This window comes from Mus caroli, unplaced genomic scaffold (genome assembly GCF_978045245.1).
Source record: "Mus caroli unplaced genomic scaffold, Mus_caroli_1 scaffold_7, whole genome shotgun sequence".
NCBI lineage: Eukaryota > Metazoa > Chordata > Mammalia > Rodentia > Muridae > Mus > Mus caroli.
In genome coordinates, this window is record NW_028227262.1 from 7,144,975 (window position 1) to 7,170,852 (window position 25,878).

A 25,878-nucleotide genomic window follows, 5' to 3' on the forward strand; every position below is an offset into this window, starting at 1 on the left:
GCAGCTCTCAACCTGTGCATCCAAGAACCTTCACAGAGGTTGAATATCAGATATCTTGAGTATCAGATATTTATATTATGAATCATAACAGTAGCAAAATTGGGTTGGAGAGATGGTTCAGCGGTTAAGAGCACTGACTGCTCCAAACGTCCTGAGTTCAAATCACAGCAACTACATGGTGGCTCACAGCCATCCATAATGAGATCTGATGCCCTCTTCTGGAGTGTCTGAAGACAGCGTGAGTGGAGCCATAATGAGCAGGGCCAGACAGAGAGCTGGAGAATTGGCTCAGTTAAGAGCACTGACTGTTCTTCTGGAGGTCCTGAGTTTAAATCTCAGCAACCACACAGTGGCTCACAACCATCTGTAATGAGATCTGATGCCCTCTTCTGGTGTGTCTGAAAATAGCTACAGTGTACTTATAACAAATAAGTAAATCTTTTTTTTTAAAGTAGCAAAATTATCGTTATGAGGTAGCAAAAAAAAAAAAAATTGTATGGTTGGAGATCCCCACAGCATGAGGAACTGTATTAAAGGGTCACAACATGAGGAAGGTTAAGAACCACTGTATACAAAACACTTTTATTCTTTTAAAGATCCATGTATTGAGGTAGGAAAAAAAAATCACTTATTTAAGATTGTAGGAGAATTCTTGTTTCATTGTATATCTGTCCATGTTGCCTAGCAACAAGAAATTTAGGCCAGGATTAGTTCTCTGTCTGTGCCTTGGCTGTTGAGTCCACAGTGGGCAGCTCTCTACTAGGTCAGAGGTTGTAAGTGGGAACACAGAGTTGGGGAGGGGGATCTGGTAGTAGGTTCCATCTGGTGTTTCTGGTTAATAACAATTAATAGAGAATTACTGACCCAGAGGTCTTGATATTTTTTTAAAGGTAAGGTCTGCTATGTTGGCAGACATTTGCTGGTGGGTTTTAATAATTACATCATAGTAAATGGACAGGAGAAATGGCTCATTGGTTAAGAGTACTGGCTGCTCTTCCAGAGGCCCTGATTTCAATTTCTGGCATCCACACGGCAGCTCACTACTGTCTGTAACTCTAGTTCCAGGGAATGTGACACCTTTATACAGACATAAAGGCAGGCAAAGCACCAATGCACGTGATATAAAAATAAATAATTTAATAAATAGCATAGAAAATTAGACAAGAAAAAGGTAAAGTGAAGGTCTTTGCAGCTGAGGCAGGAGACTGATGGCAGGCTAGTCATGGCCTTTGGCAGAACCTGAGGTAATAAAGAAGAGAGAGGAGCAATGTTCCTTAGCTCCAGGTTGGAAGCTGTGCTTTGATTTGTGTGTGTGTGTGTGTGTGTGTCCTTCAGGTATTTACATCGTGGACAGACGCTTCCGCTCTCCAGACGATTCTTGCAACCAGCTGACTCAGTTTCTCTACGGGTTTTGTAAACAGTCACGCCGCCAAAGGATCATTCAGAGGAACCGCACGGAGAGGCTCTCAGATCTCCTGGACTGGAGATACCTGGGCAGAGTAAGCAAGTTCCTCAGGACGTTGGAGGAGCATGTCGAGACTATCCTGCACGATGACAATCTTGCCTCTGGTCACAATATGTAAAGTCAACTCAGTATCCTAAGCTGGAATCTCAGGGCCATATCCCTGTACTTTTTAAACTGAATGTGACTTCTCAAAACTTCTGAAGCCCATGTCTTCCTGGGTTTAGAAATGTGTGATATCAAGTCTATCAGGATGTAGCATGAACCTGGCCTGTGCTTAGCTTGATACATAACCAGTATTCAAAAATATGGAGTTAAAAAGAAAGGTCAAGAGCAAATACCTTGCTTATTTTTCCCAGATAATACAAGCATATTCTTCAACAATGCCCAGTGGGAAGGACATAGTTGGTGAATGCAAGTATAAACAATCTCTTTTTACACCGGTGAAATGGGTGTGCAAACACCCAGATGTCCACCTATCTTAAAACTGAGTGATTTAATACTAAGCAAAGTACCTTAGCTTTCCGATGGTATGCTTTTCACATAGTATTGGGTTCTCCTGGTCAAGAAATAGGTGCAGCCACCTGCTGAGTATCTACACCCAATAACACTGCTGTTTGCCATGAGCTAAGTGGTTAACCTCACTAGCTCATTTGATCAGAGAACAGGAGGGCCAGGGTCTCAAATGTTGTCTTTACCTAAGTCTGGGCAGAGTTAGTGTCCAGTGTCTAGATATTTAAAATTGAGGGCAATATTCAGTCATGTTTGTATTCACTCCGGAGCTCAGCTTGGCCAACACAGCTGATCTCCCTCAATGCTTTGCAGTATTTCTGGGCATGTATATTGACAGCTAATAAAATTATAGATGGTCATTTCTTCATTTATTTTCCAACTTAGGACACGTAGATACCCCAACTCACATATACAGATAGCTGTTGGTCTATGAAATGTCTGACAGGGTAAAATATTAGATGATAACCCACAAGTTTTATATATTAGTTAATATTGAGATAGGTATTTCAGGCTTGGGAACATAGAACCTTATATCATAACTTGATTACTGACATATCTAATGTGGTTTTGATGTGTAAATTGGCGTTCTCTTGACAGTATTACCAGCATGCCAGACACCTGACACTGAGCAGGGCTTTTCCAGACAAATTCCACCTAGAGCCCACATCACCGCCAACGGTAAATACTTCCTATGTTGTTGCCTTTTTCAAAAATGACATTTCCTATTTGGCAGTTCTGTCAATAAGTTTGAATCTGAGCATAGCAAAATATTCCAATAGAATGCCTTTTTAAGCATTGAGTCAAAGCAGAGAATGGAGGCACAAATGTCTAGATGGCTAATTTACACCATCAGAGAAGTATCTCTTTATTACAACTCTACCTTGCTGCTCGGAGGCTCTGTTACTCTCCCATTCGCCTGAGAGTTATCGACAACAGAGTGGGTTGATCTAACAGGAGGCAGCTCTCTATCTAGGGAAGTGTTTCAATTTAGAAACTTGCCACTTGGCAAGAATAAAACAGAGAAAATTCAAGCTCAGAGGAGGAATTGGACTCTGTCTTAGTCAGGGTATCTATTCCTGCACAAACATCATGACCAAGAAGCAAATTGGGGAGGAAAGGGTTTATTCAGCTTACACTTCCCACATTGCTGTTCATCAACAAAGGAAGTCAGGACTGGAACTCAAGCAGGTCAGGAAGCAGGAACTAATGCAGAGGCCATGGAGGGATGTTCCTTACTGGCTTGCTTCCCCTGCTCAGCTTGCTTTCTTATAGAACCCAAGATTACCAGCCCAGAGATGGCACCACCCACAAGGGGTCCTTCTCCACTTGATCATTAATTGAGAAAATGCCTTCTTACAGCTTAATCTCATGGAGGCATTTCCTCACCTGAAGCTCCTTTCTCTGTGATAACTCCAGCCTGTGTCAACTTGACACACAAAACCAGCCAGTATAGACCCTATGAGTGTTTATGTTCTGTTCAGCACAGCCCATAGAGGTCTTCTAACGTCCAGCTAGACATCTCTATCAGTGAAACTACCCTATTTCACACATGAGCTCTTCTAAAGATAGAAGACAGGACACGCCCTGAAGCGATGTCTAGGCTTTCCTCTTCAGTGTGATTAGTCCCATGGAGTCTGCACATTGATCCAAGGACTACACTTTTTAGCCTTGCATCCAATGGGGGACAGCCTCAGAGTGAGAAGATGAGGTATTTTAAGTGTGCCTACCCTTTGGTATTGCAATACTGTGTTGTCATTTACACTTGAGAACTGTGCAATCAAGATGACATTAAAAAAAAACTCAAAAAGGAAGTCTTACATTAAAGAAAAAAGTTTACAGTGTTGTATTGAGCCACATGCATAGCCATGCTTGGCTTCATGTAGCCATAGGTAGACCATGGATGGCAGATTGGACATTTAAGTCAACATTGTATATAAGATGGCCTTAGGGACATATACATATAGTCCCAGTTATTCAGAAAGCCAAGTCATAAGGATTATTTAGATTGTGAGTTTAAAACAAATATGAGCGACAAGGAATGAGTCTGCCTTAAACAAACAAGAATACATACAAATATACAAACATACCAAGAAACAAACAGAAAAGACCCACTTTGTTCAGGACCTCTGTGTCCTGAAGGAGCCTCTTCTGAGCATATATCCACAAATGGGCTTTTAATAATTTTCACAACAAATATGCTCAGCTTCAAGGGTCATCAGTTTCATCAACCCCCAAACCATCCATCCACATCACAGGCTCACGAATACCTCAAGTCCAGCTGTGCTCTGATCAGAAATCTCAAGCCAGGCATCATTTGTACTAAAACAATTTTATTGGATAACCCAACACCTAACCCACTTAGCTTTGATTTCTGGATGATATAGAGAGGGTTAGTCCCAGGGGAGGCAAAATGATCCCCTCCTCCCCCTCTGCATACTCCAACTTCTGCATTTACCATGTGAGCACTGGGAGGTGTGGGTGCCTCATTTATCTAAAGATACACTTCACTTGCTGACGAGGCTACATTCATCCGTTTATATTTTATTCAATAATGAGTATTTAGCTCTTACTCCTAAGTGCAGTTCAGCTCTTTAAAAAAAATTCCTTGATAATTTCACACATGAATACAATGTATTAGATCACACACACACACACACACACACACACACACACACACACACACACCAACTTCATGGTTTCCCTTCTTCTTTCTCTGTTTTCCTTTTCCTTCCTTCTCCTCCCTCTGACCCACTGAGTCCAGTTGGTGCCACATGAGTGCAGGGAATTAATTTGTATGTTACCATAGAAAGATGGGAGTCATTCAGTCCACCCCTCGCTGAGGAGACTGTCATGAGCTGATTCAGGTCATTGCCGTGGTGGGTTATTCATGCTCTACTTCCTTTTCTGCTTTCGGGAAAAGTACCAGGACCTTGAAAGGACTGTGTGTGTTTGTGTGTGTGTGTGTGTGTGTGTGTGTGTGTGTCTCATAATAATAACGCATACACATGACTGAGAGAGAAGTTGAACAGGGTCTTCCAAGCACACACACTCTATGAGGCAGGGACGCTGTCACCAAGCTATGTCTTTGGTGGTATTGTGATTCATAACACACATTTTCAGCACAGGTTTGTCAAGTGAGCTTTCTCTATGACTCTGAGATAGCTGGGCAGTGTCACCGAAACCAGGTGGTGTCTTCTCATGAAGTAAAAGAATGTAATTGGTACAATCTCAGAAATCAGTGAGGACACCCAGCCATCCAGATTCTCTCGTGGTGGCTGTTGGTGGCCTATGTCCAGGAACTTTCCCAAAACATTTGAAAGATGATAGAGGGATACTAGTGAGACAAAAGAAAGACCCTGGGGTTGTCACAGATCAGGAACTGAGTTTCATGGTGCCACGTACATGCTGTGGCCTCTAGCAAGTCATTTACCTTTTCTGCCTGTCTGTCTGTCATCTATCTGTTTTCTATCTGTCTCTCTTTTTCTCTCTTTCTCTCAGAGGAGAAGCAGAAAGACCAAATTTATGAGAATAGTGCTAAAATATTAAATTATACAGTTTACAATTATATACAATTGGTGCACTTTAGGCTCAATCAAAGATAACTGCGTGTTTAATGAATTGGTCTTAATGGTGATAATACCAGCATCAATGTTCACGAGCATCTGATGGGTTACAACTGAATTAGCATTAGTACTGTCTGCATCATTGAAAACCAAGAAGTCAGAGGTGGCTCATCAATTAAGAGTGCTTGCTGCTTTTTCAGAGGCCCTGAGTTCAGTTGCCGGCTCTCCTCCATGAGTGATTGCCTGTTACTTCAGCCCCGGGCAATGGTATCTGTAATCTCCTGCTCTCTCTCTCTCTCTCTCTCTCTCTCTCTCTCTCTCTCTCTCTCTCTGTGTGTGTGTGTGTGTGTGTGTGTTACACAATGTACTTAAAAAAGTTTAAAGACCACTACATTAAGAAAGATACAACCAGCCAGGGGTGTAGGCAAAGGCAGGTGGAGTTCTGTGAGTATTGTGAATTCCAGGACAGTCAGGGCTATAGAAAGAGACCATGATACAACAACAACAATAACAACAGCAGCATCAGCAGCAACAGCAAGAGCAACAGCAACAACAACACAAACAAAAAAGAGAAAACCAAGAAGTCCTTTTTAACATGTGTGCCTCATTTGTCTTTGGCAGACGGATGGCTTTAAGTATCCCAGGCCCTCCTCAGTACCACCTTCTCCGTCAGGATCCCAGGCCTCCAGTCCTCAGAGCAGTGATGCAGAAGACGGAGAAGATGAGGATGAGAGGTATGATGAGGAAGAGGAGGCTGAGAGGGATCGGCTAAATATCAAGTCGCCGTTTTCTCTGAACCACTTTCCAAAGGGGAAGAAAAAGCTTCATGGAGAATATAAGAACTGACTGAGCTCAAACGAAGTAAGATGTTCCTCTGTGTGTGAAGTTCCTCTAAGAATCACAGTGGAATCTGCTCTCTGCCCGTAAAGAATGGAGGACATTTAGTGAATGACAGTTCTGTAATTTGGAATAAAAAACTAACATTTTTATCTTTGGGTCTTTTGTCCCCAAATTTTGTAAAAATTTAGAAATGAGGGGGATTTTTTAAATGGGCAGTGCTGGAGGCATTTTAAAGATGGTTAATTTAGCTGGAGATGGTAACTCACACTTGTAACCCTAGCACTCAGAAGCCTGGGGCAGGAGGACTGCCATAATTGGAATACCAGACTGGGCTATAAAGTAGGGCCCTACATCAAAAAATCATGGCTAATGTTAAAGATCAGAAAAGTGTAGCTACTGGTGTTTACAGCATTCTCATTATAATCCTTTGATTAATATTTATGAAGCTTTTCTACACCAAACAAATCTCTTCCAGCAGAGATAGAATCATGACTATGATGATATGACGCACGTGTTTTAGATAATTGAGACTTTGTTATGCTTTTTTGTGCACTAAAGCCATGAATTCTCATTTTGCTCTGCAGATGATTCAGAATCCACAAGAAAATGAGCTGCCCCAAGTCCACACACCCTGATGCAGACCAACAGATATTTCCATCCTGACATCTGAAATCTAGAATTTGTATCCAGATCATTGATAGGAACTTGTAGGCACCAATTACTGTAACGGTACTTTTGTTGTCTAATTGGAAATTTCAATCTGTTAGAGATAATAAATTGCCAAATTCAAATGAGTCAATGTGTCACTGTTTGTAGATCTTATTTTTCTTTGATAATATCTGGCTTAAAATGTTTCAGAAATCAGAATACCACAGGAGGAGGAGCACTTGTTGTAGGTACCACTTAGCATCACTGAAACTGATCTTTAAAAAAAAGTGGAAAATGAAGAAATTCTCTCAGATGTAGGAACAATTTCTCTACCATGTCCTGTGGTATATTTAAGGTGATAGTTTAATGATCGCACATAAGCAGATGTGTGTCAAATCTAATCATATCTAAATCGACACAATGCTAACAACAGAGCCCAGATTCACCCATTTCTTTTTCTTGTAACTGACTAGCCAGTCGCTGTGTCCTACCTACTGCACAGTGCTCACTTTGATTGCCATATCAATTAACCTTGCTCTGAAAATGTTCTGTAAAGAGTTGACCTTCCTAGAGCCAAGTTGTTGAAGGTAACAGTGGAAGAGGCACAATGTCACATGGTTGAAGACCAAGGGAAGGCTGCCATCCAACACCTGTTTCCTCATAGAGAAAGTGGAAACATGGACACAAGCAATCAATCAAACCACCAGAGGAAGGGACATGAGTTATGTAAAGCTCAATCCTGCTTAAAAAAAAAAATCCCCCAGTATGGTAACATTGGAAGCATGACCTTTGTAAGGTGTTTAGGTCATGAGGGCATAGTCTTTCGGAATGATGTTAGTGGCCTTAGAAAAGCGGCTTCCCTGCTGAGGTTGTAGCTCAGAGATAGGCTGCTTGTTCAGTTGCATGGGACTCTAGGTTCAGTACCCAGTGCCAAAATAAGAAAGGACAAAGAAGAAAGAAAGAAGGGAGAGAGCAAGGGAGGGCGAGAGAAAGAGAGGAAGGAACGAAGGGAGAAGGGAGAGGAGAAGGAAAAAGATGAGGGGGCATACATTGAAAGAGGAGGCAGAGAAGGAGGAAGAGGATGAGGAAGAGGAGGAGGAGGAGGAAGAAGAGGAGGAGGAAGAGGAGGAGGAGGAGGAAGAGGAGGAGGAAGAAGAGGAGGAGGAAGAGGAGGAGGAGGAGGAGGAGGAGGAGGAGGAGGAAGAGGAGAGGAAGTCTCCTTACTTTTCTATCACGGCAAAGAGCCACCTATGGGGGAAGTAGTCCACAGCAGACATCCATTCTGTCACCATGTTAACCTTACACTTCCACAATGGTAAGAGGCAAATTTGTTTTAAACTGCCAGTTCAGGGTGGTTTGTTTTAGCAGTCTGAGCTATCTGAACCCACCACTCTCCTTCTACGGCAAAGTTATGGCGAACAGAGCTGGCTTAACCTATGCAGCTATGAATTCTAGGTCTTACAAATGTTACGCTGATGGCTTCTCAAGGCATCAGGACTTTACTCAAGGAAATCCTAAGAGTCCTCATTGGAGGGGCCCAAGTTTCTATGAGGTAACATGATGCCTGGGGTGCACCTCCACACCATGGTTTTTAAGAATTAAATAAAGTGAGAATTGAGCTCTTCCTAGAAGAATTGGCCACTGGAAAGAGTAAACTGAATAGAGTTGTCACACCACCAACTGCTCTTTCACTTGAGGCCAGGATAAAACAACCAGACTCAAGGCTGCTGGTATACATTCATGCTTTTAACCCAGTACAGAAGAGGTGTGGACTGGATGCTGGTCTGAACAAGGCAGAGCCCCTTTGCCCTCATGTCTCCTCTTTCCGGATTACAATGGTGTTGGGGTTTGGAGAGACATCGATCAGAAACACAGAGAGACAGACAATCAAGAATCAAGGCTAAGGTAAAGCAACGAGAGGGAAGGCACCCTGAATCCTGCTGAGAGTGGTTGGACATCCTGCAGAGATGGGGCAGTCCGTGAGTATGCGTCAATGTCAGCGTTTTTCCAACTGAAAATACAAGTCTTAAACAGAAGCAATTTTCGACCCACGACGTTACTCATTTCATTTTGTACAAAGGTAGAAGCAAAGAGAATTGGGAGCCCATGCTCTTCTGACTAGAAAGTAGTTTTTCCATCTGTTCATGTTGGAATCTGCTTACTATCGTTAGAGTGTGGGGCTTCTAAGATGCTATTAGAAGGCCTGGGTGTGAAACCCAGTAACATATAGTGAGCATGCACAAAGCTTGGATTAAATTCCTACTATCAACAAAAATTTAAGAAGTTACTAGGTCATTAGAAGTGATTAATGCAATACTTTGAGAGCTTGGGGACTGGGCCATTACACCAGAATGTGTTCTTACAAAACGTTTGCTCTCCTCCTGTCCTGCCTCTTTTCAATGGATTCTCTTATCTTCTACTTTTCTCTCAGGTTGTGAACAGCATTAGGTTCTTCAAAACACTAGAAAGATGCCAGAAACATGTTCTTGGATCTCACAGCCTTCCAAACCCTGAGTCAAAATAGACCTTTTTTTTTTTTTCATGACAAATTCCCAAGTCTCAGGTAGCTTGCTATAGCAAGGAAAACCTAACAAAGGCACATCCTAGGAGGGTTGAGAAGTTTTATCAAACTAGAGAGAGGGAGCCATCTAATTAACCAGCACACCTATACTGCAGAACATTTAAGGGAGGCGATGAAGAGGAGGGTGTTACTTGAACAGCTACTCTTATTTAGATAGATTTTAAAAAGCTACATTACAGCATGAAACACTGGAGACTATGTGGGGCAGCTATGAGAAAAACTACTTTGTGAGCTAGGTGTTCAAAACAGCCTTGGAATAAAGAAACTTTTAAAATGAGCAATATATGCCAGTGTGTCCCCATCAGTTACTCCATACACTGGATATGGGATTCTCTTGTAAATCCACTTCAATGTCAAGTCTTGACAAGTGACAGGCACCTATTTAGAGCTTGAATATTTTTTGATGGAAGCCAATGGTACATTAACTTGAATATAGTTTTATTATTTATTTATGAACTGAGAAGCAGGCAAAACATATGCACAAGGTTTTGATTTAGCACAGTTGAGTTAAAATATCAGATTACAGCGGTATTTACATAAAGATACTGTATAGTTCAAGGTAATAACTGTAAGCTGGGGACAATAAGTATCACTACTTTGTCACTTGAGCACTTATGGTTAACGACTCTGAATTGAATATTTTTTTAAACACACACACACACACAGTGACCAAGATGTAATTCCAAATAAGTTAGTCTCCTTGCTATAGGGATTTCACTCCCAAATTCCTTCACTGTGTGCGTGTGCATGTGCCTGTGCATGTGTGTGCATGGAAAAGGGTAAATCATGCATGTGGCACTCACTTGTGTCATGGGAATACCTTAATGCAAAGTCACAGAAAATGGACTACCTCTGAACCCGAACAACTGGTTTGTACCTTTGTGTGCCGGTGTGCTCCAGCAAACTCTTACATCACCATCTGTTTGTGTGCCGTGTGCAAACTCTTACATCACCATCTGTTTGTGTGTCCGTAACCTTAAGGTCTAAGTTTCTATATGGAATTCAGTTAGGTCCTAGGAGCACAACGAGGCTCCCAGTCCTCAGTCTTCACAGACCTTCCAGCAGTTTCAGCATCATGGATGGTGCCCTGTTTCAGCAGCGAGAGAGATGTGTTTTCATGGGAGCTTTATCAGGCATCTTCCCCTTGCCTCCCTCCTTATTTGACCTCTCGTAGATGAGTTACTATCTAGGAGATCCTATCCATTCCCTTCCTGGTGTACCCTCTCTCTTACTGGGGCTGGGAAGAGGAGGAACAGCGATATTTGCTTCTGAGTGGCACCAAAGGCAAGGGAATTATGGGATAAGAAAACAAACGGCCAAAATCAAAGCAGGGCATGACTGCAGGGAGAAGAAAGAACATTTCTGAGTTCTCAGCCTTGACACGTGAAAGGCCCTGAATAATCCAAGCCTACGTAAGACATGGGTGATGTTAAGCCAAAGCAGTAGAACATGGTGATTGGTGATGTTTCAGCCAATGGTGATGCTCCAGCCAATGGTGATGCTCCAGCCAGGATTTCCATGGGACTAAACCTAGAGGTGCAGGTTTCTCGGGTGGAAGGAAGGGTGCACGGGCCCCTCGTGTGGTTCCGGTTTCCATCATAACCAGGACTACACTTGAAGGTGTTCTGGTGTGTTTTCACCAGTTCAAGAGTCTGTCTTCCAAGAGTTCGCTTTTATCAAAATTCCCTCCTTCATCTGTAAGTAAAAAAGAAAACAACTTAAAATGAACACACAGTCTTGGCTTTAGAGGGAGAAACAGAACCTCAGGAAACAGACATTTTAGTTCTCAATCATGGTCAATGCTACCAACAACTATTTTACAAATGTGGACTTGATTTGTTTGGCTTTAAAATTTGCCCTCTCACACTGGGATATGGCTGGCAATTCACAGTTTTTTATCCACGATGTATGTAGCTGAGGATGAACTTGAACTTCTGCTCTTCCTGCCTCCACTTCCCAGCTCCTGGTCACAGACATTCACTACCATGCTTCTTTACATAGTACTAGGGATTGAGCCCCAAGGCCTTGTGCTTGCTGGGCAAACACTCTACCAACTGATCTACATTCTAGCTCCCAACATCCAAATCTCTACGATAAATTAAGTGTGATGTGGCAAGTTTGGCAGAAGTATAAAGAGACTGTCTTGCTCTGATTAACATGCCTCTAGTCTAAGCACCTGACATCATAACCATTCATTTGCATCAAAATGATGTGCCCCGTGATTCCTGATGATATAGCTCCCTCATGGGAAAGATGACATGGGGACACACGAAGACATTCCTTCATCAGGTGATTTCTTCTGGGTAGCCACTGAGACCAAAGGCAAACACACTTGTTAGCTGGATACAAATACAAAAATGTCAGGCCTAGTGCATCTCATAAAGATTTGATAGTAACAAGATCACAGGACCCTAAATATAAAGTACAAGAGATGAAACCTGAGTGGGGTAGAGAACAGTGGCTGACACAGCATACATGCCCTAGATTTTAATTTTCCAATGACTGCCTTCTAGATAAAGCAACGTTCTCTCAGTTACTCACAATATAATTTGAATCCTGACCTACCCCAATTGCTCACATCTTTTGAAAAATAGTAATTAGAAAATGTGCTTCTCTCTAGAGGGAAAGAAAATGTGGGCACACGGATGGAAACACAGACACATACATGCCTAAGGGGTAGAGGTGGGACAGAAAAACATCCCAGTACAAACTCCATTAGAATTTAAGTTTATGATGTAAGGGACATCCATATGAAACCTAGAGATTCTGCAATGAAAATATTAGAGATAATGATTGACATATGATATGGGAACCCACAACTCTGTTCATTTAAGTTAATAAAACATTGCTTCTTTGGTGCATCTCCAGAGACAAGCTACCCAGAACATGCCAACCATTAGAGCCAGTGAGAGGGCACAGCAGGGTAGGGCACCTGCTCTCAAGCCTAACAACCCGACTTCAGTCCCTGGAACCATCATGGTGGAAGGAGAAAACAGACTCAAAAGTTATCCCTGGACAGCCTCACTCCGTGTGGCATGGGTTTATACTGAGGTCTATGAAGTTCCAAAGACCCAGCTGATCCATTGCCAAGATGCCTTGATTGTCTTGGTGCTTCTAAATCACGGGGATAGAACGGCTGTTTGAAGATTACATCCACTCCTGGCTTAGAAGCTGGGCAGAAAGGTGAAAAAAAACCAGGCCTGTAGTCAAAGCTGCCCCTGTCTGTTAGGGGGAACCATATCTACTGCTGTGTGGGAAAGGGGAAAAGGATTGGCAATAAGAACTTTCATTTGGTTTAGTTTTGAATGGTGAGCAATTGGATTTTGATTATTTCATATTTTTGGCTTTGCTGTTTTTAGATATAAAACAATGAAGCCAATTGGAGCTTTTTCAGTTTTAAAAGTCCTATTTGGTGGAGGCAGGGCAATAAGATGTTCAAGGCCAGCCTTTGCTACATAAGGAATTTGAAGCCAGCTTGGAATACATAGGCATTATATTCAAAACAAACAAACAAACAAACATCACTAACAATAGGTTACGGTTCATTCCCCACTCTCATCAAGGTAGTGCTTTAGTATTCTTGGGACTCGTTTTACTGGGAAGTAACTGGCCTTTATTGAATAAACATTTCTGTGGGTTTGGGGAGGGAGAAGTCAGGACACAAAGGTCCTCAGCCCAGAATACAGAGAAGCCACCACACCTGCACCTTTTTGTGATTTTTCCAAGGAAGCCAGAAACAGGGCTGCAGCCTCTGGGAGAGTCAGCAGTTCAAGATCTGGGTTTCGTCTTTCTGGAGAAACAGAAATGAGCTCAGCCTTGATATTCATATAAAGAAAGAAGCATTCACACATTCCTGCCCATTAACATTGTAAACAGATTAGCATTCAAATATTTGTGTCAGCTAAACACTCGTGTACATGAATCTTACTCTGCCATACGAGACTAGAAAAAACTCTGTATACTATGTGGTGGTTTTTAAAAAAAAGTTTATTAAACATTTATATTGCATTTTATTTAGTGCATTCGTGTGTGTGTGTGTGTGACTCTCCTTCCATATGTGGGTCCTATGGATTGAACTTAGCTAGTAAGGTTTGGTGGACGGTGCCTTTGCCTGATGATCAATCTTGCTGGCACCACAGTGACCTTCCACTTGTTTACATCCGAGGATGGATGCTAGGGAGTATGGAGTATGTAGCAAAAGGAAGATGAGTAGGAGGCCACACAGCTTTCTCTCGTCAGGGTTTAGAAGGGGGTGCATTTTCCTTCTCACAGCTTAAAGAAGGTTGTTTTGGCCAAAATATCTTGTTGGAGCCGGATGTCCCTGCTTTCCCCCTCCCAAGTCAATTTGAGATAAACGATTACAATCGTGGTCACATAGGAGGTAATTGGCTATTTGAATGAAGAGACCCTGGCTAAATAGTCAGAGTTATTTCACTTGTATTGAAATACAAATTTTATTACATGTTTACTGGATCACAGGGATATGCTGCTGCAGTCTATTTCATATTTAAGTTGACAGACGACATGGTCCTGATCTAGTACAGGCTGGGAGTTTTAATCGGAAGTAGCAGGAAGAGAAGAAACATATTTTACCCTAAAAAATAAGACCAGTCACACTGCAAACTCAGGAACTGAAACAAAAGCTGAAAGCTTCTGCTATCGGTATGCTAAGCAGTGCTGAATATCTCTCCAAGTAAGTATAGCTTTTATTCTTGGTACTTCTATACAAAATTTTACCACGATTACTTTTTCTTCTTTTTAAACTGCAATAAGTTCATCAAGAAAAAAAAATGTTCCTGAACCTATTTCTTAATTAATTTGTTTTTTTGAGAATTTCATACATGATGAGTACTGTTTGCATAGTTTCCACCCTCTCTCTGTCCCCCAACTCGTCTTATGCATCCTCTGTAATTCATGACCCCCCCACCCCCACCCCTCCGTGTTTCCTACAACTATTTAGGGCTGACGACTTGAGATTGGATAGCTTATCTAGAGTTTGTCCCGGAAGAAAACTGATCCTCCCCTCAGTCATTCATACCTGGCTCAATCACTCCTTCATAGCTTTTAACTTTATTGCGTTTAGTTAAAAACCTTTGGTGGCTGTTTCTAACAATTTAGGAGGAAGATACACTTGAAATGTCTAAGCAATTATTTAGTAGTAATAGTTATTTAGGAAGAGAAAGATCAAGGCTCTTTCCAGAAATACCCGGAGAGGGGGCTTCTCTCTGCCCTGTGTCTGTGCCACAGACCCTGCCAGTTTGGGGACCCGGGCTCACTAGCCGCCAGCTAGGGGACAGAGCAGGTGGAACCCCGCCATAGGCGCAGCACTCGCTCACCTGGAGGCGGCCGGTCTGCAAGCTCCTTCCTAAGGCTCTGGTCGGAGAGGAAGCGGCGGCCCTCTGCGGAGAGAGAGGGCGTGGGTGGGGGTGGGGGGAGACGAGGACTGAGGCAGACAGCTAGACCCCAGGATCAGGGAGACCACGGGTTCCCGCCAGGGATGCGACCTCGATTCGGAGAGCAGCCCCAGTGGGATTCGCGCGTGCCTCTCTCTTTCCTTCCACCCATTCCCTTCCTCTCTCCCTTCCTAACTTCTATTGCCATTCTATGCTCCTCCACCAGGCACCTTATTTGTTCAATCATTAGTTCTCTAAATTCAATCAGCCAGCTTTCCTTCATTCCCTCCCCTTCTCCCTCCTCTCCTTCCTTCTTATCCCCCACTTTTCCCTCCCCGCTTCCTTTCTTCCGCCTTTCTTGAACCCTTCTCCAGCTCTTTCTTCTTCCCTCCCTCCTCCTTTTTCCTTCTTTCCCTGACAGGATCTTAGTTTGACCTGGAGCCCACTATGTAGCCCAAGCTAGCCTTCCTCTCACAGCAGTTCTCCTGCCTCAGCTTTGAGAGTGCCAGGTTACAGTAGTGACCCCGAACACCTCTTTGGTGGAGGGTTTCTGGCCATCAGAGTATCTTTGTCCCACCTGCCCTCTCCTATGGTTTCTGGATTGTCTGAAATCCTAATTATTTACTGGAGCCAGTTGTGACCCTGTCTCCCCAGGCTCTTGGCTCTGTGGCCTTTAGGAGTCCCTGGATGTCTCCCATCACCCTCGGTGAAGAGAATAAGGAGTATGGAACTCACGTGCACCCTTCAGATAGAGCATAGCTTGGGGAGTCCAGTTCCTCTTCTCAGAAAGTCTCTGCAGTGCAGGGAGGAGAGAAGAATAGTTATTACAGAGCAGCGAGTAGAAAAAGAAAAAAAACAGAGGCTGCATAGTCCGAACCCGGGGTTTGTGTTCTCTGCATTACCTGTGGAGCACCGCTGGAGTTTTCCAGCACAGACAGCACCAGGAGAAGGGCCAAGGCTGTCACTGCCAGGATGCTGGGCCCCTACAAGACACATCCAAACACAGCCTCATCAGAGTGTGGCTGCATTTGTTTTTTTGTTTGTTTGTTTTTGTTTGCTTCCTTTTCAGAGAGGACAGTAGGCCCCTTACTTCACTCAGTATATGATCCCACCTTCTAGTTAATCCATAAAGAGTAACTTTAAAAATTAGAAAGATATGATTTTCATAACTTCACCCAAATAAAGAATTGGTGGATAAGTTCTATTCAGCAAAATCAGGTTGCACTATTTAAAGGCACTATTCTTCAAATGTCCAGTCACTACAATGCTCAGTACATATAACCTAGATAGAAAGGTAGACAATTTATAGAACAGCTGGAAAGACATCAGGTGCACACATCTGCTGCTTACCTTCATGTTCCGACCCTGTCCAGAGCCCCACAATCTCTCACCCTACCTTCCAGTCTTCTAAACTTGTTACAACCCCCGGGCTTTAAAAACTCCTAGTGTTGGAGTCTGCACAGGGGAGAGGAGACCACGAGGGTAGCTTGTCAATCTTCAGAACTGAGTGGACCTGATGACTCCTCTGGGGAGGTCTAATTGGCAGAAATAGAACAATGATTGATGAGCGGATATCATTTGTTTGGGAACTGACCACACCAGCCAGGAGACATTCTGACTGTATCAGCGCCGTCACCTTTGTTTTTCCTGTTAGCTGCCCAATGCATTTCACCATTATGAATGAAACAAATGTAACTGTGGGCGGAGATGAATCACCCCTGTGAACACCAAAAGGTTAGGGAGCCTCAGAGGAACTTGACACCAGTCATTCATCTACTCAAGTGTCCATCTAGTCAGTGATTTAACAAATATGTGTTGAATGGCTACCTCCTACCTCTTGGTCTCAAGCTGATCTTTTAGTTAGGGGAGGACTCTCTCTAAGCTACTGGCACCATGCTTAGGTTAGTAAGTAAAGGCAGCCAAGATGACATGACAGGGCAGTGCTGGGTTATTTTAGAGGGAGAGTTGAAAACGAAGATTCCAGGGAATTTGAAATTAGTATACCAGTTACAAGTTACAGACAGGCAGACAGACAAACACCACACACACACACACACACACACACACAGAGCAGAAACAGCAAATAGCTTGGTTTATTTGAAGCAGAGGAAGGCAGTAATACTGTGTGGAGTGGGGGTGGTGGCATCACAAGGAAGGGCACTTGGAACTGGCTAGCACATATTCAAATGTGTGTTGGTGTTGTGTGTGTGCCCATACAAGATGTGAGGTATGTTGCTGTCCGAAGTTAAGAGGCCAGATTGGAGTGGGCTAAATATCAAATAAAATATGAGGAAGTCAAAACAAGCATCGACAGCCGCCGGCTAAAAGTCACGTTTTGAGGCGAGGCAATGATGAATCTGGGTAGTGTGAGCTGTGATTTGTGGAATTACGATGTTATTGGGTAGTGGAGTTTCCTTCTTTTGTGCAGATGACACAGGTTTTCCTACCTTGTAGATTGTTGCACCTCCCAGGCTTCCTTAGCATGTTTTGTGCTTGATGGAGTCTTCAGGTAGAGCCCCTGGTACAGCCTGGCTGAAGACAGATCTAGCTTCTAGAGCAATGCTGGCAATGTTAGTGGTAGGATCAGTGCTGGGTTGTGATGACCTCTCAGTGAGGCTTTTTGATTAGATCAGTTCTATTTGTCATTGTCTGCTGATAACTGCCAGAGGCTAGCCAAGGATCCAGTTCCCTGAGGAAGGCAGCAAAGGGGAGTATGGCGTTGGCAATGGTAACCGGGGCCAAAAGCTGCTTACTTTTGGCAGTTTCACTCTTTAACTCTTTGTTAAACTCTTTGCTGGTGAGATGGCTCAGTGGGTAAGAGCACCCGACTGCTCTTCCAAAGGTCCAGAGTTCAAATCCCAGCAACCACATGGTGGCTCACAACCATCCGTAATGAGATCTGGCGCCCTCTTCTGGAGTGTCTGAGGACAGCTACAGTGTACTTACATATAATAAATAAATAAATCTTTAAAAAAAAAAAAAAGCTTAGTTACTTGCGCTCTTTTCTCTCTGGCTCCAGAGCCCCTTCCCTCACCAGGCAAGATCCATCAACTCTTTGAGAGCCAGAGAGAAAGAAAAGGATGAAAGAAGAAAGTCAGTCATCCCTCCTGCCCTCCGCCCCGCCCCCCCGCCCCCATACATACTCTGGTTGGGCCTGATCAACCCGTTTCAAACATTTCACAAGTGCACATGCCATCTTAGCACTGGGAGCAGATTTTCAAGACAGATAGTAAGTGAGAAATGCTGGGACAAAGCAAGTGGACTGGCCCCCACACATCATAGAGCATTTCTCCTTGCTCTCTGGAGTATATACATATAGACAGACACATCTACATATGTACATTACATATGTACGTATATACATTTGGTGGATGGAGCAGAGGCCCAAAAGCCACACTTTATTTTTTTTCTCTCAGCCTTTTTATACCTCCTCAGACACAAGATCTTCATAAAATTACCTCATAGGTAAAATGTTACACCAAAGGGGAGCTACAGAAGGATGCTGATAGTAAGGTCAAAGCAATGTTTTGTTCTATAAGCTCATTATAAGTTCAAAGCAACAGTTCCACATGGCCTTGCTTTATCATGGTGCACACCAGTGGCTTCATCCTTGGACCTGACCTAGAATGAATGCTTTTCCTTGATCACAAAAATGTACCATGCCCATTTCTCTTCTCAGTGTAATTATTGTGAGCTTTTTGTTCCCCTGGTAAGATCACGCTCAGGGCAACCGGAATCTTCTGCAGCACAAGCTTTATTGCTTACCCCATCAGGAGCCAGTGGAGAAGAGAGCCAGAGAGAGAGCCAGAGAGAGAGAGATGGCGGAGCCCTCTCCCTTTTATGGAGGACTGTCCTCCGCCTCGGACGTGTGGCTCCCTGATTGGCTGCAGCCCATCGGCCAGAGTTGTCGTCACGGGAAAGGCAGAGCACATGGCGTGGAAAGCTACCCCGGCACATGCGCAGCTTGCTTGTTTACTACTTAGAACACGGGTGTCAGTGCTATCAGCGCCATCTTGTAATGGCGAATGTGAGGACGGCTCCTTACATGTAATTGTGAAAGCTCACAGTATTCCTTACCATTTGGCCTTTGTCTACTTCTCTATGAAGAAGGGACACATTGTATTTTATATTCTAAGTTTATTACTTCTTTCTGACAAAACAACTAAAACCATCTCCTTAAATTTTCTTCCTAAAAATATTTGAATCAAATTAGGGATTCAACAAAGTCACTAATTCATCTAAATAGCATTAATTCATGAAAGTGCATTTTTATGTTGCTCTTTAGGCAATTTGCCCAGTAGGGTAGGCTTATGCCCAGGAATCATTAGACTATGTAATAGTAACAGTAACATATCAGCAGTGAGACGCAATCCTGGGATGAAGCCTCTGGGGCCATGTCTCTCCAGAGTTCATCCATTGAGACCATGCAAAACAGCGAAACATCTATAGGAAACTCACTTACTTGCCACAGCCTTTTCTAGATGGCTTTTTTTCCCCAGATAACAATCATTTGTAAGACATATTCCATTGAAGATAATAAAAGCAATTTATAATGGAAAATAAATATAAATAAAAAACTAAAGGAATGGACAGAGAGACGGCTCAGGGGTTAAGAGCACATACTGTTCTCTCAGAAGACCTAGATCCAGTTCCCAGTATCCACACTGGGCAGTGCACAACAAACAGCATCTTGAGTCCCAGGTGACCCAATGCTCTCTTCTGGCTTCCATGGGCACCTGTACAGATGTATTGCATATACAGACATGCAGGCTTACACACATACACAAATAAAAATAAGTACACATCTTTAAAAATTTGTTACAAAGAGAAGACACTGCTACAAGAGAGGCAGGATGTCAGCTGTACTGGTATCCAGGTGCAACAGCTCTGCATATAGGCAGACATTGGATAAAGACCTTATCACCATCCCATATGCACAGAGACACAAAAGAAAAGTTCATGGAGTCTGAATAACAGTATAGTGCACTGTTGTCCTAGTTTGGATTTCAAATGTACCCCAAAGACCCATCAATTGAAAGTTTGCTCCACAGAATGGAATTTAAAGATGGCAGATCCTATTGGGCCCAGAGGTGTGTCTTCAGGTCTTTTACTGGGCACCCTTGAAATGAATAGTGAGAACCCCAACCTCTTCCTCTTTTCATTTTCTTCCCAGCCATGTAGTGAAAAATTCTGTTCTGGTATAACATACTGACATGGGCCTGAAGACTCTGTGTTCATGAGACTATGGAATGGAACCTTCAAAATAGATGGGCCAAAATCAAACCATTTCACTCCATAAGCTGTATCATCTTAGTCATGTGTTACAGTATCAGAGATGACTACCATAAATATGTATCCTGTAGGTTGCAGAAATCTGTTACCCAGCTCTATATGGAAAGTCAGCATGGTTAGACTCTTGTGAGGACCTTTTCTGCTATGTCCTCATATGCTGGGAGAGGAAAACAAATTCCCGTGACACTTTTATAAGGACATTTATCCCACTGATCCCATTTTGTATGTCTGTCTGTTTGTCTGTCTGTATGCATGCATGTATGAATGTATGTATATAGCATGTATGTATACAGTGTATGTATGTATGTATGTATGTATGTATGTATGTATGTATGTATATGTGTGTTTTGCCTGCATGTATGTATGAATTTGGAGGTTGACTTTAAAGAATAAATATTATTTGGCAATTCTTGGAAATGAGATTGAAATTCAAATGCTAGACATTCTGGTTTGATCATTGTGTAAGGATAGGACAATTGAAGTTTGGCTCATTGTGTAAGGATAGGACAATTGAAGTTTGGCTAGGGTCATAGTTACTTTTCTTGCTGTTGGGATGCCCCAAGAAAACAATTAAAAAGAGAAAGTGTTTATTTTGGCTCACAGTTCAAACCTGAAGTACATAATGGTGGGGATGTCAAGGTAGCAGGAGCTGGAAGCAGCTGATTACTCTGTATCCACAGAGCTGGCAGCAGCTGGTTACACTGTATCCACAGAGCTGGCAGCAGCTGGTTACTCTGTATCCACCGAGCTGGCAGCAGCTGGTTGCACTGTATCCACAGGGCTGGCAGCAGCTGGTTACACTGTATCCACAGGGCTGGCAGCAGCTGGTTACACAGAGAAACAGAGAGCAATAAATGCTTCTGCTCAGGTCACTTTCTCCTTTACACATAGTTGAGGATCTGAGCACAAGGAATGGTGCCTCCCACAGGAGATGGGGCTTCCCAACTCAACATAATCAAGATAGTTATCCAGCCTGGCCCCAGTAGATAAATCTACATCACAACTCCTGCATCTATGACCAAGGAACATCTGTGAAGAGGGATAAGAAAGATGGAGAGGGCCAGAATAGCATAAAACTCTGCTGTGAAACAGTCTCTCCGAGTACTGCTGTACATACAAGACTGGAACAATAGCAATGCCCATGGACCTGTTAACATGCAAGGGGAAAATTTACAAGGTCCCACCTATAGACAAAGAACTACAGGTAACCAGTGACTGCTGGGAGAGGTAGTCTTTCCCAGGGATGAACCTCTTCATGGGTTGTCTGAGTGGTCAGCCTGGAAACTGTTTATACAAAACAAGAAAAATAGATTCAGTGAGGCTTACACACACACACACACACACATATGTATATAACAAATATAATAAAAAAGAGAGGCTATCAACTTTGAGAGTTGAAGACTTTGAGGCAGCTTGGAAGGGTTGGAAAGGTTGGAAAGGAAAGGGGTGGGGGAAGTAACACAATTCTATTTCAATTAAAAACACCCCTTAAAAAACAAACAGGAATAACAAAAAAGTAACCTCCCACACAGGTATGCCCAAAGGATCATCTAGATTCATCAAGTTGACAGTTGATTATCCACCACAGCTATTGAATGACAATGGAAAATCATTCATATGACTCATAGGAATTCATATTTAGGGATTTGCAGACTTTTCCTTATAGTGAACCAGCAAAGCAGCCAGAGCTGCTGATGAAATGGCTTGCTCCTACTGTTTTAGGAGACCGATTAAAACCAGGCACATTGGGCTGGGGAGCCGGCTTCATGAGTAGAGCCCTGCTGTGCAAGCCTGAGGGCTGGAGTTTGAGCCCCTCCACATGTATGCTGTGGAAGCTGCTCTCTCTCTCTCTCTCTCTCTCTCTCTCTCTCTCTCTCTCTCTCTCTCTCACACACACACACACACAAATTATTTAAAAAAAACTATAAATTTTTTGGGCAGAGGAACAGGAAAATGAATCACCAAGAGAACCTTTTGGTCTTAAGGAAGAATAAAAATGCCCCGTTAGTTATCTGGTGAATCCATAAGTAGGCGTTTTACGTCAAAACTGCCATTTTCCATTTTCTGGAGCAGATGACTAGAAGGGCTCTGACATGTGATCAATATCTCAGGCTCACCATAGGCAGCATCCAGACACTGCTCTGAAAGGCCTGGCAGAGGGCACCACCTCCAGGAAGCCGCTCCTGTTAAACCACAAGGCATTAGAGACAGCTGCGATTCTGAACTGTGAGAGGGAGCCCAGATGTTTGGTTCAAAATATGATAGGTCAAAGTATTGAATTTTCTTCTGTTGACAGTATGAACAAGCACGTTGTCAATCAAATAGCCTCCTATGCCTTTCTTTAAGGTATGTTCATTAGAGACCATTTTGACATCATCACTAAGATAACTTGGATTTTGAAATTTGGCTCTAGGATGCCCAGGTTTCATTTGATGAATAATCACTTGTCGCTGTTTAAAGTGACACCCCCTCAAGTTGTATATATTTGAACTGCCAACCCAGCCCGTTGGGGTTGCCACAGCTGGGCTTTAGCATTAAAACTCCAGTCACAGGATCACAACAGAAGGCTCAAGGCTCAAGGCTCAAGGCTTTGACTGCTATCATTATACGTAGTTTCACATGCCAGAGATTGAAGCATGCTGATATTTTCAGATATAGTCACTTAGGGAGCAAATTTCCTTTATTACTTTCCCCTTAGGCGAGTTCTTTATAATACCAGCTATAATTACAATATAATTATTGTAATTAGACACATCGCTGAAAGGGACCAGATAAGGCCCTGGCCCCTTTATTTTACAATGGAAAAGAGGGTGACCCAAGAATCAATGATTCACACTGCTGGCTCCTTGCCGAGAGCAGAGGGGCCCCAGTCACATGGGGGTCTCTCTGGAGCTGAGTATCAATAGCCTAAAAGAAATACAGGACCTCAACTTTACAGCATCAGCCTCTCGCTTATATGTCTGGAACATAGGGAGGGGGATTTTTGGTGGGACAAGATGACGTAGGAGGAAGGGAAGGGTGATGGAGGGTATGGAGTGACTGACAGGGCCAATGACATAGCTCGACCTCAGCAAAGGTGGGGCAGAGGCAGAGACAGGGCCAAACAGGTCTTGCCAAGTCACCTTGATATGGAAGTGACATACAGGCTTGGGTTTGTCCTCAAGGCCCAAACCAGGGCCAAAATGGGGCCCAACACACACCATCTTGTAGATGTGAAGAGAGACCTCCATTGATCTAGCATCTGGCTTTCCCAGGGAAGAAAGACTGCCCTTGGTCATTTCTTCTCTCCAGCAACAAGCCACCTATGGAAAGGTAGGGTGTGACATAGACTTCTACCAGGTTCACCTCTTTCACATTGTGGCTGACAGAGACCTCTGTTCCCACAAAACTGACTTCAACACACTAGAGGGTAGAAGAGCTGGGTGACTCCACTTGCATTCCTTCAACGTTTATTTGCAGCTATAAAATGCCAGGGGTGGATATACACCTTACGAGGCAGGAACCTTAATCATTTGCTACCGAATCAGTGTAAAACTAGTATAAAGTTCTGTGGAAAGGACCCAGAAGACCCAGCTGTCTTGGTTCAGCACGTAAGGAGGTATCAGATGTTCTGGTGGCACTGAGCATCACAACTGAGAGCTGTCACAGGAAAGGACTGTAGCCAGCCAGTGGCTTTCACACCCTACTCCAGTGAACATCTGGCCCCTGGAAAAGGTATGGGAGATATGCTAGATCATCAGTCCACTGTCTGTCCATCCATCCATCCACCCATTCATCATTTATCTATCATCTATCACCAATGAATCATTAGTCAAGCTAACATTTCATTTATTAGGTCAAGCTGGCCATGAACTCTTGGCAGTCTTCCTGCTTCAGCCTCCCAAGCGATGAGATACCTAATAGTTCCTACTGACAACTGATTGGAATCAAGTTTTAATACAGGATTCAGTAAACCCAGGTTAGTGGTGCACAGGGCTGTGGCTCATTTATTTATGTGCTTTTAATAGATTTTACAGTGAAAACACCATAGATGACAACTTCTTCCAGGTCACAAGAATTCAAGTATGATAAATTTCATTTTCAAAAACCAAGTATTACAAGTCCTTTGAACTTAGAAATTCATCTCCACTCATTTTAAAATTCACTGCCCATTTTTAAAATTCTGTAATTAATGGCAGCCCTAAAAAGTTCCGACTACCTGTAGTGAAAAAAATCCAGTGAGCTTGTTACACAAGGAGTAATGACAGTTCTGAATCTTGAAGTTTCCATGAAACAAACAGAGACAATTCCCCACAAGAAACACCTTTTTATTAGAGCAAAAAAAAAAAAATCACTTTTTAAAACAATCTTTTTCTTTCTTCTTTTTCTTTTTCTTCCTTCCTTCCTTCCTTCCTTTTCTTGGGGGGGGGGGTGGGACTCCCGAACTAATGCTGACACCTTTTTTGTCCTCCAAAGATAGGGATAACATTGGGATAGGTCAAGGAGACAGTTGTAGACAGGCACAGGGTATTCACTGGACAGTTTGACTGAAACATGGAACACCCTTCAGGAGTGGACAGAACCTTCCAACAGTGACCCAGGTGGACTGCAGCTGAGTGTACACCCCTGCCTCAGCCCTTTGCTGTTCTTGGAGCTCAGCCTCTCTGGTCTTTCAACGTGGACTGAAGAACTGCAACTCTCCAAGAACCCAAGCCTTCCTCACCAGGTTGGATCTCAGGCATCTAGGCTGTTGGACAGAGAAACTCCAGCATTCTTATTTCTTCTCAGCGCAGACAGGAACAGCTAGGCTGCTGCCTTCAAGCTAGTCCCTTTCATAACCTTTGCTCATTCTATGGGGCCTAGAATCTAGAAGACATGAATGTATGACACACAACTGAAAGGAAGTTCAACACTCCTAAAAGCGCGAGTGGAAGAAAATGCAAGGCTCAAAAGGCTCAGATGTCTGGATATTCTTCTATCACCATCTGTTTCAGGGCAACTCAGTACGCTTGCAGGTGTTAGTTAAAAATTCCTTATGGGTAGGGCTTATGAGTTTTCTAATTGCTGCCTGACATTTGGCCATGGGCTTTAAGCACCCAAGTCCGTTGAATAACCAAATGCTTCAATCCGTTCCTGGCTGCCCCAGAACCCACAGGAACCTGTCTGCACCAACATGCCCAGAGGAGTTTGACATTTAAAAAAAACAGCATATGGCTCAAGGCACTGAATAGTCATTATTTATGTGTATGAGTGTTTTGCCTGCATGTGTGTGCACCACATGCATGCTTGGTGCTAGAGGACCCGAGAGGACCCCAGGTCCCCTGGACCTGCAGGCACTGAAGGTCATGAGCCTCAACGTAGTTGTCAGGAACCAAGTCTGGATCCCCCTCAAAATTCTTTTATAAATTTCAACAGCTTCCAAATGTGCTTTTGGGAATAGTTGCTACATGGCCGTATTTAAGCACTTCGGATATAAAAACGGTCAAGGGCATGTGACAGACAAAATTACACAATGCCCACTTTTAAAAATAGGGTATGTTAGGTATGTTATTTTATAGTGTTATTTAAGTTTAAAGACTTCAAAGTAAAGATAAACTTGAGCACCAC

At 43.2% G+C, this 25,878-nt stretch overlaps 2 protein-coding genes across 3 annotated transcripts in view; one reads left to right on the forward strand and one right to left on the reverse strand.

The window, feature by feature from the left end:
* Positions 1–7,172, forward strand: part of Gys2 (glycogen synthase 2) — a 43,402-nt gene extending 36,230 nt beyond the window's left edge. The window contains exons 14-17 of one of the 2 annotated variants that reach the window (XM_021164570.3): positions 1,336–1,499; positions 2,573–2,653; positions 6,160–6,399; positions 6,963–7,172. In XM_021164570.3, the coding sequence (XP_021020229.1) occupies positions 1,336–1,499; positions 2,573–2,653; positions 6,160–6,384 (470 nt within the window). In that variant the 3' untranslated portion in view covers positions 6,385–6,399; positions 6,963–7,172. The remainder of the gene's footprint in view (positions 1–1,335; positions 1,500–2,572; positions 2,654–6,159; positions 6,400–6,962) is intronic. The other variant, XM_021164571.3, reaches the window with a different exon arrangement.
* Positions 7,173–11,243: 4,071 nt separating this feature from the next.
* Positions 11,244–16,356, reverse strand: Spx (spexin hormone). Its single transcript, XM_021164203.1, has 6 exons — positions 16,351–16,356; positions 15,903–15,983; positions 15,736–15,793; positions 14,944–15,006; positions 13,308–13,397; positions 11,244–11,302 (listed from the first exon to the last, which is right to left on the reverse strand). The coding sequence occupies exons 1-6, from the start codon at positions 16,354–16,356 to the stop codon at positions 11,244–11,246; spliced, it is 357 nt and encodes a 118-aa protein (XP_021019862.1).
* Positions 16,357–25,878: the final 9,522 nt, after the last annotated feature.

Excerpts from the sequence above, each read along its gene's own strand:
- Spx (XM_021164203.1), bottom strand. Across the intron at positions 15,794-15,902 it reads ACTCCAGCGGTGCTCCACAG|AGACTTTCTGAGAAGAGGAA; the intron begins GTAATGCAGAGA and ends CCTGCACTGCAG. Across the intron at positions 15,007-15,735 it reads GCTCTATCTGAAGGGTGCAC|AGGGCCGCCGCTTCCTCTCC; the intron begins GTGAGTTCCATA and ends CTCTCTCCGCAG.